Below are 20,327 nucleotides of genomic sequence, written 5' to 3' on the forward strand. Positions count from 1 at the left end.
GCGGGAGATAAGATTTTATGATTGGTATTATTGCTGAATATTAAGTGATATTCTCAATGTGTAAATGTGTTTATGTATTATCACACTTATTGTACGTATAAAAATGAATAAAGATTAAAAAAAAATAATTCTCTTCATTCCATGTATTATGATTATTAGTAGTAATTTTTTGTAAACCGCGTTGAACTAATGATTACGCAGTTAACAAGCACAATGTTATGTTGTAATAATAATAATAATAACTTTATTTTTCTATACCGCCATAATCTTGCGACTTCTAGGCGGTTCACAGAGAAGAATTACAACATACAGATGGAGAAGGGGTCTCGGAGCGATCAGTGATTACATGGTGTAAATTGGCAAGAAGAATGATATACATAGATTACATATAATTTTAACATGTTACATTGAAATGATTGGAAAAACCAGCGAATAGCAGAATACAAATGAGAAGAAGACATTGAAGAGTCAGAGAATACGGAATACCAAGTAAACTAAACTAAACTAAGTTTAAGTTTATATACCGCATCATCTCCACGGAAGTGGAGCTCGGCACGGTTTACAAAGCTTAAAAATATAAGAAGAGAGGAGAGAGATTTACAAGAGGATATGAATAGAGGGAATATAAACAGGAGAAGAAAAGATCTTATGTTAGGAAAAATGATTATATGTTAGAAAAGAGCCAGGTTTTCAGTTGTTTGCGGAATAATTGGAGGGATCCCAGGTTCCGCAGCGGGATAGTGAGATCGTTCCAAAGGCCCGTGATTTTGGAGAGGAGGGACTTTCCCAGTTTGCCTGTGTAGAGAATACCGTGTAGAGAGGGGAAGGATAGTTTATGTCTGTGGGCGGATCTGGTGGTAGCAGGCCTTGAGGCGTTAAAAGATAGTGGGATTAGGGGCGTTAATGGGGAAAAAAGTAGAATCAGTATGATGAGCGGTAGCTTTATTTTTGTGAGACCTGATTGCAGGTGTGGCTGGAAGTGCCAGAGGAATGTACTAAGCAAATGAAGAACTGCGCAGTCAAAATTACATAGCACAAGGAGTCCATACATATGTAGCCCTGGTCCCGCCTCGCTATGGCTAGCCCACCTGATAGGGAAACCTGCAACCAGGTCTCACAAAAATACATTTTCTTTAGTGGGGCACAATTCTTAAAGTTCACTGAGCTGCGTGTAGACTAGGGCTGGATTTAGGGGAAGATTCTCAAAACTTTAATGTGATTGCCAATTGATGTGGAGGGGCATAATCGAATGGAACGTCCAAGTCCATTTTTGTCTAAGTCGCAAGTCGTCCAAAGTAAAAAAACAGCCCAGGACAACATTTTATGTACCTCTTTCGTTTTTCCTGTGCATGAGCAGCATCGTAAACTTGCTGCCTGCGTCGGGGTCGCCTCTCTCCGATGTCACTTCTGGGCCCCGCACTTGGGAAGTCAGAGGGAGAGCCGACACGACGCGCCCAGCGAGTTTGCGCCGTTGCTCTCAACCTGGAAAATTGAAAAGGTACAGGAGAAGGGAAAAGGGGGGAGGGATGCGCGGCAGAAGGGGGATCAGGGAAGGGCAGAGAAGAGGATGGGGGAGGGGTGCCACTGATTCCAATTGGCAATGTGTACTACTGGACTGATCAGAAAGAATTTCCAAGGAGATCCTAAGGTGTTGCCTGAGCATATTACAGTTTATGAACTTGAGAAATAACCTCCTCTCGAGACACTTCGAGTGTTTAGAAGGGACATTGGGAGCGAATCTGAGATACCAAGATCTATGCAACATAGGAGATCTACCTCTCCATACCCAATAGCGCTACAGGAATTCAGGCCCAAATCTCAGCCTGCCTGTCTGACATTGCCGCTAGAATGTCCTCACCTAGAATGTATCTCAAACTGAACATGGCTAAAATCTACCAAGTACACAATCCATCACCCCCCCCCCTCCCCCCCGGAACACCAAACATTCTCGGGTGCCTATCTGAACATTCGCTCGGCTAGAAACAAAGCCCAACTGATCAAGGATTGGCTAGAAGAATCCCACCTCGACATCCTACTCCTTACCGAAACATGGCTAATTTCCGACCAGGACACTATCATCAGAGACCTACTCCCTCTAAACTACAAAATCGTTCCATTATCAAGAAACTTTAGAAGAGGAGGCGGCCTAGCCATAATCCTCCGTGACCACTTCAGTTACAAATCCTCGATTCCAAACTGACCAACGCCCTGGAAATCCTCTCCTGCAAAATCTCCAAAGCTGACTGCAAAGACAACCTAACTATTACTCTATTCTACACCCCCCCCAGCAAATGGAACCAAGCTAAAGAAGATTTCTACGAATACCTCCTCACAAATTCCGTCGCGGGCACTCACAATCTTCTCGCAGGCGACGTCAATCTACACCTTGAACAGGAAGAGAATTCCAATGTGGCCGATCTCCTCTCCTTCCTAACATCCCTAGGTTTCTCTAAACCACCCCCTACAAAAACCCATGACAAAGGCCATCATCTAGATCTGATCTCTTTCCTCCCCAATACCCCTTCAACCCCCAGCATTAGCCTTAAAGAAGAAAACTGGACCACCACCCCCTGGTCTGACCACCTCCGTTGCAATTTCAAATTACACTGGCTTAAAAAACAAACCAAAAAACAACCAAGAACCATCCACAAAGAAAAAACAATATGGTCTAGAGGCCAACTTAACCCAGAAGAATTCTGGTCCCACTACAACCCAACATCCATCCCAGATCCTGACCCTAATTTCATATCAGACTGGAACAATTTCAGCAATAAGACCCTAAATGGCATTGCTCCACTGAAACTCTGCAAGAAAAAAACACCGCTCCTCTGCCAAATGGTTCGATGCTGATCTACTTGCCCTCAAACGTGAAGTACGCAAACTGGAAAGAACCTGGTGCAAATCAGGCACAAACACTGACAGACACTCATGGCGAATTAAAGTAACAGAATACAAAAAAATGATCAAAGAAAAGCGCCACAAGCACTACTCCCAATTTATCAACACCCCATCCCTAAACACCAATAAACTCTTCAGACTAGTTAACTCCTTATTTGACACCACCCCACATAAAAGCTCCCCCACCGCTCTATCACCCTCCCCGACAAATCTAGCTGACTACTTCGCCAACAAAATTCTCAACTTGAAAACAACGCTCACAACAACTAGCACCTACCCAAATATCCATCCACCTTCTACAGAAAATGATGGCTCACCGGCTGACATGACCTGGTCTCACTTCAATAACCCAGACTGGAACCTATTCCTCAAGCTATACTCAAAATATTCCAAATCCAACTGCCTACTAGACAACTGCCCTCCATCCATCATGAAAACTGCCCCCCTCCCCTTCAAAGCGGAACTCTTCAACTGGGTCACCCTCTGCTTGTCAACCGGCCACTTCCCACTGGAACTTGGTCACATCCTCGTATCTCCAATAATCAAAAACCCCAAAGAATCTCCCTCTGTAACCTCCAACTACAGACCCATCGCCAATATTCCGCTCTTCCTTAAAATCATGGAAGGACTTGTCAATTACAATCTCACGTCATACCTAGAGAAATTTAACATCCTTCACGACTCCCAGTCTGGATTCCGCACCAATTACAGTACGGAAACAGTTCTAGCCTCACTAACCAATCACCTCCTCCAACTATTCTCACTAGGAAAAAGCGCACTGTTACTCCAGTTTGACCTCAGCAGTGCCTTCGACCTAGTAGACCATGACATTCTGATTAGTTGCCTCGACTCCATTGGCATTTCCGGACAAGTACTAACTTGGCTCACAGGCTTCCTAAAAAACCGAACCTACCAAGTCCATAATGGCGGAACCTTCTCCCATACCTGGAGCAACCCCTGCGGAGTCCCCCAAGGATCCCCCCATCCCCGTCACTATTCAATATCTACATGGCATCACTGGGACACATGTTATCGAACTGTAACCTGAAATCCTATATTTACGCTGATGACATTACAATCATCATACCCATCACCTCACTGTCACATGAGACAGAACAATACATCTCAACTGTCCTCACCATGGTAGAAAACTGGACCACACACTTCAAACTGAAACTAAACCCAGAAAAAACCAAGTTCTTCCTCGCAAGTCCTAACCACAAACTAACGTCCACCACCCTGCAACTTAATGGTTTAATGTACCCAATCAACCCCACTATAAAAATCCTCGGAGTCATCTTGGACCGATGCCTCACTTTGGAAGACCACACTAATGCCCAGGTCAAAAAATGCTTTTCCACCCTTTGGAAACTCCGTTCCATCAAACATTACTTTGATTTCCTCACCTTCAGATTGCTAGTCCAATCCCTAATCCTAAACTCCCTGGATTACTGCAACATCATATATCTGGGCTCCTACAAGAAAACCATTAAACGACTAAGACTCATCCAGAACACCGCCGTCCGCCTCATCTACAGGCTCAAAAAGTCAGACCATATCAGCCCTTTCTATAGAAAACTTCATTGGCTACCGTTCGAAGCAAGGATCATCTTCAAATTCGCCTGCCTCTGCTTCAAAACCCTAACTGGCTCAGCCCCGATATATCTGTCACGCCACTTCGTCTTCCCAGGCTCTAACCGTACACGCAATGCCCACCTGTTTGCCTACCCCTCCCCAAAAGGATGCACCTACAAAAGATTCTTCGACAAAACCCTCTCTTTCCAAGCTGGCAAATGGAATGACTGCTTGTCCACCCTCATCTCTCTTGCCCCAACTTATCAATCCTTCAGGAAATCTCTCAAATCATGATAAATTCCTCTAACCCCCGCCCTCCCTACCAAACTAATAATCCCAACCTCGCCTCCCCTCCCTACCCTTCCTCCCCTTCTTCCCCGGTTGGCACCCCCCTGGCAACAGCGATTGGATCATTTTGTAATTTGTCACTGGTTTATACCATACACTTGTTAACTAATTCTCTGCACCTTCATTGCATAAATTGCTCTAAACTGTTTTCTGATATGCTGAACTGTTTTCTGACATGCTGTAACTTCGCTGTAAATGTACAGTCTCTTAACCTGTAAACCGCTCTGAACTGTTTTGTGGTATTGCGATATACAAAAATAAAGTTATTATTATTATTAAAACTCCCTTATCTCCCCATATGCCCCCTTCTCCCTCCCCCCCTGTGAATTCCGTCGGGTGAGTCCCTCTTATCTGTACCCTTCTCCTCCACTGCCAGCTCCAGACTCCATCCCTTCTTTCTCGCCGCATGCCTGGAACAGGCTGCCTGAATCAATACATCGTGCTCCGTCCCTAGCAGTATTCTAATCCAAGCTAAAAGCCCACTTTTTGGAAACTGCTTTTAACTTCCACTCACTGTCAGATGCCTATGCCCATTGTATCATTCCTTCTACCAGAATCTCCCCAACACTCGGACATCCTATCTGTCCAAATTAGATTGTAAGCTCTTCTGATCAGGGACCGATAAATGTATAGCGCTGCCTACGCCTTTCAGCGCTATAGAAATGATCAACAGTAATAGTAGTATGAAAGAGATTCATTCTTGTCATGCTGTGGGGAAAACGAGACTATTTGAAGACATGACTGTGATGAATCAACTTTGTTTTTCTCTCATAGAAACATGACGGCAGATAAAGGCCAAATGGCCCATCTAGTCTGCCCATCCACAGTAACTATTATCTCTTTCTGTCTCTGAGAGATCCCACGTGCCTATCCCAGGCACATAGAAACATCCACAGCATCCACTGTCTCCTCCTCTCCCTATTGGCTAAGGCTCTTAACATTTGCATCTCCTCTTCCTATAGGCTAAGGCTCTGTGCACCTGCATTGTGAGGTCATCGAGCTGCCCATCCACAGTAACTATTATCTCTTTCTGTCTCTGAGAGATCCCACGTGCCTATCCCAGGCCCTCTTGAATTCAATAGAAACATGTGTATGTGTTATGAACTTGCACATACATTCAGTTGGCTGAAATCCACTGAAAATCATACGGGCAACTTCCTGTCTAACACCTTATTTTTAAGCCCGTAAGTCCCAACTACACTTAAAAATCCTTGCGCTCACATTGAGGGGGGGCAACCCCCCCAATACACTGAAAAGTCGCACTCTCCTCCCAAAGTCCCGCTCTTCCACTCTGAGGGGGTGGGGAGAACACCCCTCCCCCCCCATACACAACAATCCAGGGGATGCTGACGCGGTTTGAATTTTAACTTTGCCCCAAAAAACCCAACACACTTTCAATTTGGCCCCCAAAATCCTGAATTCTGCACGCACTTGTCTCTGCGCGCAATTGTCAGCGTGGCTTTGTCGAAATGCTTTGGTCCTGCGCTCAAATGTCGGTGTACCATATATACATATGTATGTAGCGTTGTATTGTACGAACCCTAGTTCATTGCGATCTGAATGAGCTTTCCTTTGGAGAGCTGAGGTATATGCAAGACCCAGATAAGGTCATTTAACAGACAGCGGGCATGTTGGACTAATTAGTAATCCAGTGATTTACAGTCCCTGTTTCCCAGCCTGGATAGGGCCATTGATCTGTGTTTCCTGCAACTATAGCCAGCAGTTATTATGCTATTTTGCAGGACCTGATTGCTCAGATGCTACACGTAAACGTCGAAGCTAGATACGGAGCGGAGCAGATCTTGTCTCATCTCTGGGTGTCCGTAAGTAAACACATCACAGGATTTGAATGGACTATATTTATCTGTGGGCATTTATCCTTGTTCTACAAAGTTTTTGTATACTCGGAGGGACTGGACTTCAGGATGATTCATCTCAGCCATTTCATTGCGGCCAGTTCATCGCAGTCATTTCAGTGCGTCATTTCAGCGTGATTAACTGGCCACAATGAATTTGATGCCCCCCAAAATTATGCTATGATGCCCACACACACACAAAGAAAACCATTTTGCCAAGATGCATTTGGTTTGCTAGTGGGATGTAAAACATTTATTGTGCATTAAATCAATTTAATGAATATTAATATAGAAATTTGTAAACTCTAGGTTGATTACCACATGTTTAAAAATGTTTGTTTTTTTGGTGGGGGAGGTTCTTTTATTTTTATTATTAAAATGATTGTATGGAACAAACTGCAAACACAACCACAAATCAGGTAAAAAAATAAAATAAAAATAGCCGAAGAAACCTAAAATGTACTGTAAACCTTTGCCCTGTGTCTTTCCCTCTGCGCAGAAAGAGTCTTCATTAGGCTGCAACATCCCATAATGGGACGATTCATCGCGGCTGTTTCCATTCAGCCGCGCTGAAACGTCCCGCGATGAAACAGCTGCAATGAATCGCTCCGTTCCAGAGGGACTCTGTTGAGCGCTGTCACGAAGGGCTCCTTTTACTAAGGTGCCGCTAGCGTTTTATGCGCGCGCACAAAATTACTAAGCGCTAAACTGCGCGGTACGCTTCTAGAATAACACCAGCTCAATGCTGGCATTAAGGTCTAGCGCGCGCGGCAATTTAGCGCGTGCTATTCCGCGCGTTAAGGCCCTAACGCACCTTAGTAAAAGGAGCCCTAAGCTAGCCTATATTATGTTCACGTGAACCAAATCAGATACCATAATTGGAAATTTGATCTTCAGAATTCTCATTTAGTATGTAGTTACTCAATGTAATTGCAGCTCTCTGTTTAAGATCACAAAGCAAGGGTCTTCTATATCTTTTTGTTTTTCTTGTCCTGTAGCTTGGCACTGTGTTAGAAAATTCGGCACAGCTTTATTTATTTAGTCGAATTTTTTTTTTTTTTTTTTTTTTTTTTTTTTTTAGCCCATCCTCCCAAAAGAGCCCAGAACAGGTTACAAGTTTACATACATGATAAAGTTGGTGACGAGAAAGTCGGGAAATGTTTGCTGGAAGCGTTGGGTAGAGAGAGTTAGCGTAAGGACATCTAATAGTGATGATAGAATAAGCACAGGATTCTTATAGTGAAAGGAGAATGGTTCCTTTTATTACCGTGTTTCCCTGAAAATAAGCCCTAGCTTAATTTTTAAAGATGCTCCTAATATAAGCCCTACCCCCAAAATAAGCCCTAGTTAGATCAACCCCCGAAGCTGTTCCCGAATGGCCCCGACACGCCCCGACTCCATCCCTGATAATAGTGCTGCCTGATTTGCCGGAGGCAGTGCTTTCTCCCCCCTCCCTGTGCAGCATCTTTCCATCCCCTCCCTCCCATCTCCCCGTGCAGCAGAACCCCGCTGACCCTCTCGCCCATCCCCCTGTGCAACATCTTTCCAGCTAATCCTCTCACCGCAAGACCGACATGCTTCCACTCCAAACAACAGCGGCGACAGCACTCTGAAAAGGCTGCTTTGCGACCTTACTTGTGCCGCGTCACTGATGACATCAGAGGGAAGGTCCTGGCGGGGATGGCCGCGAAGCAGCCTGTTCAGCGTACTGCTGCCGCCGCTGCTGTTTGGAGCGGAGGTATGTCGGTCTCACGGTGGGAGGGTTGGCAGGGTTCTGCACAGGGGGATGAGAGGGAGGGATGGAAAGATGGGTGAGAGGGTTGGAGGGGTTCTGCTGCATAGGGGGATGGGAGGGATAGAAAGATGCTGCACAAGGGGATGGGTGAGAGGGTAGGTAAGATGCTGGGGGAGGGGGGAGAAAGAAAAGAGGAAGAATTGAGGTGGAGGAGAGGAAGGGAGAGATGATTGTTGTACATGAAAAAAATAAGACATCCCCCCAAATAAACCCTAGTGCGTTATTTTGACCGCAAAATTAATATAAGACTCTGTCTTATTTTCGGGGAAACACAGTATATGCAAAATGTTTTTCTCTTCTCGTCTCACCCGGTTACCTCATTATTTTAATAATAATAATAATAATAACAATTTATATACCGCAGGACTGTGAAGTACTATGCGGTTTACAATGATTAGAAATGTTACAGATTGAATAGAATAAACAGACTTAGTGATTGATAGTTCTAGAGATCGTTTGTTGAGGACTAAGATTGTATAGGTTGGTTTCCTAAGTATTTCAGGAACAGATGTGTTTTTAGGCGTTTCCTGAATTCCCCATAGGTAGTATTTTGGCATTATCCTGAGTATTCTAAACCCTGAGCCTTGTTTCCTCTCCTCCCCCCCAGGATGATGTGTCCCAGGAAAATAATATGCAAGTGGAAGTAACAGGTAAATTAAAGCAGCACTTTAACACAGTCCCCAAACAGAAGAACACGACAGCCAGTGTGTCAGTCATTATGGTAAGCATCTGTGAATTAGAGCCGACTGGTTGCATGGACCATTGAGTCTCATCTTCTGATTGCCTCATGGTTTTCTGTACATGATACCCAAGAAGCTGAAATCCTCTTCCCGTACCCTCAAAAATATCCCACTGTAGATTTGTTTCCGGTTTTCCAGTGCAATGGAAAAAAATCCCTTTCTGATCCCAGATATGATTATTTGGTTTAGCCCTCAAGGTAGAACTATTGACTTGAAGTTTGCTTGCAGCCTTATCATTCATACCCACCTACTTCTGCAGAGAGGTAAAAGGTCACAGAGTCACAATTAGATGTCATTATTAAAAGATCAAAAGATGCAAATTTATTTAATTAATTCATTTTCTATCCTGTTGTCCCCAAAGAGCTCAGAATGGGTTACAAGTTAAACATACATATTAGTTAACAAGTTCATATAATGATTCAAAATTTTGTGATTGTTGCACAGAGGTACACCCCCCCCCCTCTTCAAACCCAGCACGCACCCAAAAAGAGGGAGAAAAAGCCTCAGACTAACTGCTTTTGATACTTCCACTGGCAAAAAATTCCCTCACAGAACAGCTCAGGTTTAGAAAAGGGCAAAGTCACCCGGAGGCACGTTCAAGGACTTAGCTGACAAAAGACGACTTGAGCTCCAACGCTGTCACGTCTTCTCCAAAAGCAGTTTTGATTTTTACCTTTTGGTTCTATACTGCTACATTAGTCTGAGGCCTTTTCTCCCTCTTTTTGGGTGCATGCTGGATTTGAAGAGGGGGGTACCTCGGTGCCACGATCACAGAACATTCTGAATCATTATATGTTGTGCGTCCTCCATATAATTTGTGAATACAATAGTTAGCAAGTTACAATTTGCCACAATTACAGTACAAGTTTACAATACAAGACTGTATCCTAACATGCCAAAACTAGGGGTCTAGTATTAACAAATATAAAGTTTCCAGGTTATAATTTGCCATAGTTATCCTTAACAGTGCAGGTTTTTCAATACAAGTTTTTATCCTAATGTGACACTTTGGGATCTAGTTCCAATGTAATTGAGTGGTCATAAGCAGATAATGGCTGTTATTCCTCCTCCCTTTTTTGTGTGTACGGGAGCCTGCTAAAGCTTGATAGCCTAAGGGACATGACATATACCTAGTAACTCCATCATTGTCTTTAGGCCAGATTTTAGTAATCAGGAATATGTCCCAGTTTTATCTGTGAGGTCTGTTATTTACTGATTTGGCATTTATGAGGGTGATAGGTTTTTAGTAGAGGGGGGGGGTGTATGAGAAAATGGGGATTCCTCTTAGGTTGTTGGGGCTGTGTGGGGAGGGTTTTTTCTGAGGGGAGTTTTTTGGGTCAGCATATCTGCCCTGGTTAATGACTGGGCTAGGAAAGTACGCGATGGGTAAGATTATTATAAGTTTAAGGTATAGCATTAATCTTGTTACCTTTATTCTGTGTAGGTTGGATTTGGCTGGGTAACAGGTTGAGGGTGATTGATGGGTGGATCTATATATGTAATGTGAGATGAGGGGAGAGTGGGAGGGCCTAGGCCTAGGCCGAGTTCACACTGCAGCTGTGGAGACTTATCTCGAGAGATCTCCTAGAAGGTGGTCCATACATGTACTTTAACAAGGGGCATTTTTCAGAAGTTGTCCCTGGTAGACAGTCAAAAGTAACAAGAGATGAGTTGCTTTCCAGGTGAAAATAGCTGGGTTTATATGAGAGCAGGAAAGTTGTAGAATGGGTTTGGGTTTGCTACTCCTTGGGTTTTGATAAGGTACTAGTGACCTGGATTGGCCACCATGAGAACGGGCTACTGTTCTAACAAGTTTTAGACTGTTTGTTTCCTAAGGAGCGGAGAGAGAGTCACCCGGCCTGGAGTATTTTCAGAAGCGTCCCTTTAGAGAACCAAAAGTAGCAAGAGATGAAATGCTGTGTTTCTCTCTTTGTATCAGGATGTCCTGTAACCATTAGCCAACTGTTTGGTCCTAGGCATTGCACTAAAATTTTCAGTAAAAGAAATGGACAATGGGAACCGCTAAGGGAACCACTAATGTCCCGTAGTTCAGACCTAGAAAAGTACCGGTATACAAGAAAGAGATGAGAAAAAATTGCACAATGCTGTCTCTGTAGTAGGAGGCAAAATATATTCAGGCAGTTGCAGGATGTTGTAACATAAAAGTTCCCTTAGAATATTTTTGACCTTTCTGACCTGGAAATTTCCTCTAAGAGATGGTCTGGGATCTGTGCTGTGAGCTTTCATTTGCAAATGTGTGGGACCTAGCAATACAGACAGAGCCCTTAATATCGCCATTAGATTTTGGTTTTTTATTTTAAATCTTTATTGATGTTTCAAACTACAAATTTGCAATAAATGATTCACATATTTGTACATTATATAATAAACGCAACAAACCTTACAAATATTACTGCATAAAGAAATTTTCCCCCACCCTCCCAGGATGTGTATGTTTACATGTCCACAAAATGAAAAATTATTCCTCTTTACAATATTTAGCCAATGGCTCCAAACATGCATAAAATTCTTAAAGCGTCCCTGTTGTATGGCCATGCAACGTTCCATTTTATAAGTATAACACAGGGTTTCCCATCAAAATGAGTAATTCAACCTATCCTAGTTTTTCCAATTTCTTAAAATGAGCTGCATGGCAACTTCTGTCATTTCTAATAGAAGTTTGTTATTTCTCATTGATAATTGGCTTTTAGCTCTCATAAGTGTACTAAATAAAATAGTATCATAAGATAAAGCCACTGGATTCTCTAACATATTTACTGGGTCCCAAATAGACCTCCAAAACTGCAGTATCATGGGAGAATAGTAAAGTAAATGATCCAAAGTCCCAGCTTCAAGATGACAATGCCAGCATCTATTAGACTTGGAACTATCTAATTTATGTAGACGAACAGGGGTCCAAAAAACTCTATGTAATAAGAAAAAACAAGTTTGTCTCATAGATGCTGACACCGTACATCTCATCCTCCAAGTCCACATTAGATTTTGTTATAGCACAATGACAGACTCTCCACTTCATTTGTGAGCGCCAACTCCATTGCATCGATGGTTCTCTTGGAAGAGCTAAGCCAGAGACTGAAGCAAGGTGCCTCTACATGACAGCCTACAAGGCTATATATATTCGAGTATAAACCGAGCTTTTTGGGCCAAAATAATGTCCCCAAAATGGGAGTCTCTGTTTATGTTTGAATCCACATCTCTGCCGCCCGCCCCCCCTGCCCAGTCCTGCTTTAAGCCCTGGGGGTCTATCGGTGAGCTGGGACAAGAGCAATCACTCCTTCCCTGGTTCACTGCTTGACCACCAGAGCTATCAAGGTAGGCTGTAGAGGTCTGGAAGGTGGGGTGTTTCAGAGTTGGCTGGGACAGGACAAAGGAGGGATCTTCCTATACTTCTGCCCTGTGCATAATCGTTATCGAAAATGGCTGCTGAAAGGTTGCCGCAGGAACTCGTGGCAGCCATTTTCAATAGTGGGTCTGCACGGGCAGGAGCGTAGGAAGATTGCTACTGCCCCGGTTCACCACTGGTCCACCAAGGCTTTCAGAATAGGCTGTAGAAGTCCAGGAGAGGATGTGGAAGGGATCACTCCTGTCCTGGCTCACCACTGGACCACCAGGGCTTAATGTAGGACTGGGGGAAGGCCTCCAATGGGCATGGAGGGAGGAGGCTGGGGGCAGGGCAGGAACCTTAAATATAAATCCTCAGTTTATATTCAAGTTAACCTTTGTTTCCACTCATTGTTTTGTTTAAAATGACTTTTATATAGTGTTCATTATTTGTTTTTAGAGCAATTCTGTGACTAGATTGACTTCAGTTCTCTGTCTGCTTTTTTACTGTAAACCAAGTGCCCTTGTCAACAATACATGGTATTTGTACAAAACAAAGAGGAAGAGATTTAGTGATATAGCCTGCTGGTGATGATCAGTCTAGCAGATCTTAGAACAGACACCATGAAAATGTGAAATTTCTTGGCATCCCTCCAGACTGGTCCAGATCTTTTGGGTTTACACAATCCTACCAGCAGGTGGAGACTGAGAACTCTCTGACTTCAGAGCAACCCTGTAAGTACCTTGTACAATCCCCCAGCTGCTCATTATTTCCCTGTCTCCAACAAATGGTAAATGTGGGTAAGCCTGTGTAGTCTGTAGGCCAGTAGATGTAAGGATCCAGTGGTCCTTTTGGAGAGCACCACAGCTATTGTCTGATAATAAAAACGACAGAGACAAAGAGTTTGGAAATCTCTTGTTAGTGCTGGCAGGGGTCCTTGTGACCCAATGTCTTATCTAGAAGATGCTATACTCAGGTGGCTAGGTCCCTCACTTCTCCATTCCTTGTCCTCCCAATATGGAAACATCTGAGGAGCACTATTTATTTATTCCATTTTTTTTATATCGTTCTACCAGGGGAGCTCAGAACGGTTTACATTAATTTATTCAGATACTCAAGCATTTTTCCCTGTCTGTCCCGGCAGGCTCACAACCTATCTAATGTACCTGGGGCAATGGGGGGATTAAGTGACTTGCCCAGGGTCACAAGGAGCAGTGTGGATTTGAACCCACAACCTCAGGGTGCTGAGGCTGTAGCTTTAACCACTGCACCACACTCTCCCCACACTATGTATCTCAGACTAGAAGAGCAGCCTGTAACAGACAAATAAGAGAATTTCAAGGATTAAGGGGGGAACATGATTTCCGAATGGAAATAGATGATGATATATGGACAGTTTTGTGGAGAAAGGTATGTAGAGCCACTCTGTCAGCATCATTAGCACAATCTTTATTCTAAGTTGCTCACCGAGCATATTGGACACCTTTATAGAGTCTCCAGACTGTGTCAGCACATGGTTCTAATTTATGCTGGACTTGTAAAAACTGATGCAGGCACATTTTATCAAATGTTGTTGAGATGCCATGCTGTTAAAATGTTTTGAGATGAAGACTGGCAACGAGTGCAAGAAATCTTTGGATTCTGTATAGAGCTCTCGTATGAAATTTGTCATTTTGCGTTCTGCTATCTTATCGTATTTAATTAAAAAATATAAGGCCAATGGGAAAATAGTACAGTTCTTTCTTTTTCTGCATGGTGGGCGGGAGCCTGTCTTACGCGCAAATATGAAGAAGTAGCTGCTGTTAGGCAATGTTCAGTTTGATATTTTAAGAGGGTTTGGTCTCTTTTAGATGACTATTGTAGAATGCATGCTAATTGACTTGACTTTCTGGTTTGTACTCCCAATTCATCTACTTTTACAATTTGGTTGGGGGGAGGGGGAAGGGCTTGAATGTCATTAAAATCGTTGTGTTGAATTATTGTATTTTACGAAATTCAATAAAGACATTTAAACAAACAAACCAAAAAAAAGGATTAAGGGCAAATGGTAAGGAACAGTGTGGGGGAGCTTTTACCATAGGAGCTGTTGCTCTCTTGTCTTTGATCTGCCAAAGTCGTTAGTCTGGTAGTTCTGGAAGTAGAGGGGAGAGTTGTGTGAGCCCACTGGGTGTGCGCTCAGTAAGATGATTGCTTGTAAGCCCAATTGATGCTGGCATGCAGTTGGAGGGGATGGGACTTGCAATGGCTGTCTGATGCACAGTGGGAAGGTGTGGTCTCAACAGTTAAAAGCCCTCAAGGATGGAAGATGTTCAGCTGGTGGCAGAAGACTGTATTTGGAATCCCAACCCCAGAAATGGAGGCAGTTCTGAATTTGTCAGGAACTAGTGCCATCTTGAATGTGGTCTGTACGCCAGAGGAGCAGCTGAGGGAAGAAATGGTGGAGCAACTTCCTGGGATCAAAGGAGGCTTCTTTAAGGGGGGGGGAATCCTCTGGAAGGGTGGGGTTTCTCCCAGAGTTTATCTTGATGTAGAGGCCTTTTGCCTGAAGAAGTCTGGGAGCTATACAATTCAGTCACAGAGGCACTCATTTGAGGGTCCAGGAGCACCAAAAAGACAGCATGTGGACTGGAGCGTGGACCCCTAGGATATTGGATTTGATCAGTCCAAGGAGGACAGTGGGCAGGTGGCAGGAGTTGCCGAGAGAGGAAGAATCTTTAGAGGATGGTTGGATAGAAGAGTTGCCTCATTGAGAGAACCCATTTGTGGTGCATGTTTTCTGCAAAGATGAACTCCAATAACTCATTTTGCAGCTAACCATAGTTCTCAACCTGTCGGAAGACAATGCACAGGAGAAGGATCCCCTCCTACAGGACATATGCAAGCCAGCCTGGTCATTTTTTATACACGATTGCACGGATACCCCAGATGTGAGTTTCAAGGTCAGTCCTTGGTGAGGCTTTATCCCATGATTCCAGTCAAGAGTGGAGCAACACTGAAGGATCCTTTTTTTTTAATCATGTTTTAACATTATCATTTGTACAAATAATAATGAAGAAAGGAAATTTACAGAAAAAATAATTATAAACTCCAAAGGTTGTATCACTGATTCCTCAAGTCCACATAATTGAGAGAGAACATCCAGGTATTAACTAAACAAAACATTCAATATAATCTTGATCATAAAGATCAAACATTATGGTGCTTTATACTTCAAAACTCCAAATATTAATTCACTGGTGGCTAACTAGCTTCATTTTGTTGTAAAAATTGTTCCAACTGAATAGAGTCCCAATAAACATAGTCGTTATCTTTAAATTTGATCAAGCTTTTACAAGGAAACTTCAAGTAAAAAGTAGCCCCTAAAGCCAAGACCCTTGATTTCAAAGCTAAAATTGATTTCCTTCTCAATTGTGTTGCTTGGGCCACATCTGGAAATATCAATACATTATCTCCACAAAATTTTGTTTGCTTATTCTGAAAATAAGCTTTCATGATTAAAGATTTATCTATCTCTCTTGTACACGTTATTAAAAGTGTAGATCTAGTTTGAATTATATCTTGTGAATCCTCTAGGAAACCAGTTAAATCAAAATCAGTTTGTTCCAACTGATCTATACCCAATTCCGCAGGAACTTTTTTCCTCTGAGGGATATAATATAGATTTGTTAGAGGTAAATTCTCTACGTCAGCCATCCCCAATACTTCTTTAAAATATTTCTTAACCAATATTTCTGGAGACAACAAATGAGTTTTTGGGAAATTAACTAAACATAAATTTTTTTGCCCTCTGTAAATTTTCCATTTTCTCAAATTTCATATGAGTGATATGAAAATCTTTAACAGCTGTTGAAGATACTGCTTGCAATGTAACCACATGAGACTCTGTTGTTCTAATAGATTTTTCCAGAATCCTCAAATTTGAATCAACATTTTCAAACTTATCAATCACTTCCTGTGAAAATTTAACATTCTGTGTCACCACTGACTTTAATAACCCCTCCATTCTAATATTGATTTGCCATAAGTCTTTCAAGGTAACTTGAGCTCCAGAGCAACAGGAATATTGGGTGGAGGCGGTGGAGTTCTACCTGGAGGACTAAGAGATGCCCCTGAAAGCGAATCCGCTCCCTGGCTGTGGCCTAAGACACGTAGAAACCAGATGTCTGTCTATGGGACCTGGTATTATGGGCGTAGATACTTTAGCTTTCCCTTTTCTTTTTCCCATAGTATCAAATATTTAATAATACAGTTTCCTCCCGTGTCTCCAAGGGGCTCCCAAGGGGCAGGGAGAGCCCCTTAGGGCACACCCCTTTGGCCACGCACCGCAGTCGCAGCGTCCCTTTCACTCGTGGGAAGAGGACCCGCGTGACATCAGGGCGTCTGTCTCTATGGATGCCCACAGAGATTCAGCTCCCAATGCTCCAACTCAAGTTGGTAGAGAGCGCTGCAGTCCTGGGCAATAACAGGTCCTCACAAGGTAACACCTCTATTCCCGTGCCTCTCCGGGGTTCTGCAGTCACGGCGTCCCTTTCACTCGCGGGGAGAGGACCCGCGTGACATCAAGGCGTCTGTCTCTATGGATGCCCACAGAGATTTGGCTCCCAACGCTCCAGCTCAAGTTGGTAGAGAGCGCTGCAGTCCTGGGCGATAACAGGTCCTCACAAGGTAACACCTCTATTCCTGTGTCTCTCTCACACTGAAGGATCTTTGACCAGAGAATCAAAGCTTTCTTGAATAAAAGGCTATGGTGTAGTAGCCTTGGCTTTTCAGGTGGCAATTTTCTGCTGGTTTTGGGGCAAGGGTATGCTTCAGGTGGGCGGAAAAGGTATTATGTCAGTGGATGAACTCTTTGTGGGAGATGGGAAAGTATATTAAATTGAGATGGGTTCTTTATTATTTGATTATCATATCAACGAAGAGTATGTAATTTCCTGTTGCTGCCTTGAAGGTCACCGTGCTTGTATAGTTGCTCAGGAGATGTAGTAGCGGAGATGAATTTGAGTTACCTCCCTATTAAAGGTAAGTTGTGGTTTTAGTGAAGAATTAGACAATTGGTAGAATTTAGGAGATGCCAAGATTCCTTGCCTGCCAGGGGATAAGCCTTAAGAGTTGGCAAAGGTTTCTCAGGGACAGTTCCAGGAAAGCTACATGGTATTTCCCTGAGAGAGTGAGTGGGGTGCAGTGAAACAAATATTTTCAGAAAAGACAGTACTTTTGAGAGGCAGGAGCTCCTGAGCTCTCCAGAGGGGCACAGTGAAGGTGCTGGAGTCCACCTCCCCAGCAGCAGATAAGGGTCAAGTTGAGGATGTTTTACCAGAGCTGAACCCAGATTACCATAGACTAGTTAAGTCCTTGAGGTCATGCGAGAAGGTTGCACTTTAGATTTGCCATGGCTATTGCTAGACATTTTGTTTAGGGCGGTGAAGGTCAGGGAGACTCTACAAAGGCTGATATAGCTCAAACCAGTGGTGCCTGGTCCTCCAGAAGAATGGAGTACAGGAAGGTATTCTATTTACTTTACATTCTGATGAAGGAAAGGACATTTTTGTCATGTTCTACACCTCAAGCCGGTGCACAATTCTCTGAATTCCCAGGTTCCAGATGGAGACATTGAGGTTGGTCATCGTAGCATTCAAGCAGGAAGAATTTCTGATGTCCGTAGACTTGACAGAGGCTTATTTGCATATCCCAATTCGGTTAGGATATCAGAAATGCCTTTGCTTTGCAGTTTTCGGGCAGCAGTATCCATTTTGTACTCTCCCATTTGGACTGGTTATAGGATCCAGGATGTCCATAGTGAAGGTAGTAAAGGCAGCAGCCTTTGCACAAGGAGGGAATCTTAATGCCTTCTTATTTGGACAGTTGATTAGAGCAATCTTTTTTAAGAGAGTGAGTGGTCCAGTTCCTGGAGCAATTTTGCTGGGTGGTCACTCTAGCCAAGAGCAAGCTGATTCCTTCACAGTCCATTTCAGCTGGTGGCATGGGTGAGTGTTCCTTCTGAAGACAAGGGTATAGAAGTTGCAAGCACAAGTCTAGAGTCTTCTCAGCCGCAGATCATTGGATAGCCTCCAGGTTCTGGCATTCCCTTTCTTAAGAAGGAATAAGTAATTTCAGACATTTTGTCCTTTTTCATCTGTATGATTAATTTGATAACTTTATGCAGCATGTATAATTATTTGTAACAAATTTAACTCTATACACAATTCTGTGTGACAATATGTTGCCTGTAACCTGTGTAGGACTCTGAGGATTCAGCAGGATATAAGATTGCACGAAATGTAACAACTTTGGTATGGAAATACTGGTTGACTGGGGGACTATACAAGGTGCTTATAGGGTTGCTTTGAAGTGATTGGTTTTCAGTCTCCATCTGCTGGTAAGAGTGTTTAAATCTGAGCGTCTGGACCAGTCTCGAGAGATTAAAAAAAAAAGAAAATTATCAGGTAAGACCTAAATTCTCCATATTTTTGCAGATCAGTGAGCCAAATCTGCATTGTAAACATATTTTAAGGTTCACCTGTCTTAAATGCTACACAATCATCTTAAGTGCTACACACCTTAAAATTTGAAAGATGTTCCTATGATTTTATTTAGTGTCGTGTCAGTCATGATAAATACTCCAAAAGTTCAATTATACGCGTCTAGGTTTTAATATGCACAGAGTGAAAACTATGGGTAGGTTTGGTGCTTATTACTGTTTGTAGATGATCACAAAGCCTCTTGTGATGAAAGAGGGTCAGGGAGAACAGATGGCTAATGCTGATGCTCTTGTCTGCATTTTCATTTGACAGTTTGAGTTTGACTTGTAAAGAAAGGGACACCCTCACTGCTACATTTCCATTGCACAATTGAGACGGTGGAGATGAGCCTGAAGCAGAGGCCTGGTATACAAGCTGCCGTTTGATAAAAACAACCGTTACTCCTGCAGTGCACCTGAAATCTGCATGCCTCCTAAGCTTGTCTCGCCTCTCCCACACAGTACAGCTTTTGCTTTCCTGGTGTGTGGGTTTCTCAAACCCTGATGGGACTTTGGGCCTTTCCTGGTGCTGCCCGCTAAGTTTACCTGTCACCAAAGCAGCTCTCTTAGAAGGTTGTCAGCCATGATTATTAATAGCACATCTTAATGAACATATCAACATGCAGCAGGCTTAACATGCATTGCATGATAGCAAAAAAAAAAAACCCAAAACCTTTCCCTGCTCCAGTCCCACCTCCAAACACAGTCAACTTCTGCAGCTTATTTTGGCATTTGTAATCCGTTTTCTTTAGGAGACTTGATCCATTTTTGCCACCCAGAGCAGAGATGAGTGGCCTATTATTGGACGGAACAAGTCACCCTCTTAACTCACCTTGGTATTTACATTACTAATTTCAGATGAGGGAAGGAAGATGGACTACACTCATGACAGTATGGGCCCCTTTTACAAAGTCAACGGTAGCGAGTCCTGGTGCGGTAAAGCCCATAGGAATTAAATGGGCTGTGTCGGGAATCGCTACTACAGCTTTGTAAAAGGGGCCCTATGTAGGTTTTAAAGAGACAACTGAATGTTCTTCTGACTGGGCCACTTAGTTGTGTGAGTTTTGTATTCATGGCTGCTTAAAGAAACCACAGGGCCTGCAATCTGTTGTGTAAAACTGGGGGGGGGGGGGGGGGGAAGGAAAGAATGAAGAGACAAATTGTAAAGATTATTTTTAGTGGGTAGTCTTGAATTCTCTGTGATCGTGGTATTTTTAATTCTGGGAGTGAAGACCAGGGCAAGTTATCGATACAT

The 20,327-nt window shown here is 43.2% G+C and overlaps 1 protein-coding gene across 3 annotated transcripts in view; it reads left to right on the forward strand.

Moving 5' to 3' along the window:
* DCLK2 (doublecortin like kinase 2) overlaps window positions 1–20,327 on the forward strand; it is a 330,587-nt gene that overhangs the window by 290,360 nt on the left and 19,900 nt on the right. For 2 of the 3 annotated variants that reach the window (XM_033940515.1, XM_033940524.1), the window contains 2 exons: window positions 6,564–6,644; window positions 9,080–9,193. In XM_033940515.1, coding sequence (XP_033796406.1) covers window positions 6,564–6,644; window positions 9,080–9,193 — 195 coding nt within the window. Of the gene's footprint in view, window positions 1–6,563; window positions 6,645–9,079; window positions 9,194–19,346; window positions 19,440–20,327 lie in introns of all 3 variants that reach the window. The other variant, XR_004539097.1, reaches the window with a different exon arrangement.

Source organism: Geotrypetes seraphini, chromosome 1 (genome assembly GCF_902459505.1).
Source record: "Geotrypetes seraphini chromosome 1, aGeoSer1.1, whole genome shotgun sequence".
NCBI lineage: Eukaryota > Metazoa > Chordata > Amphibia > Gymnophiona > Dermophiidae > Geotrypetes > Geotrypetes seraphini.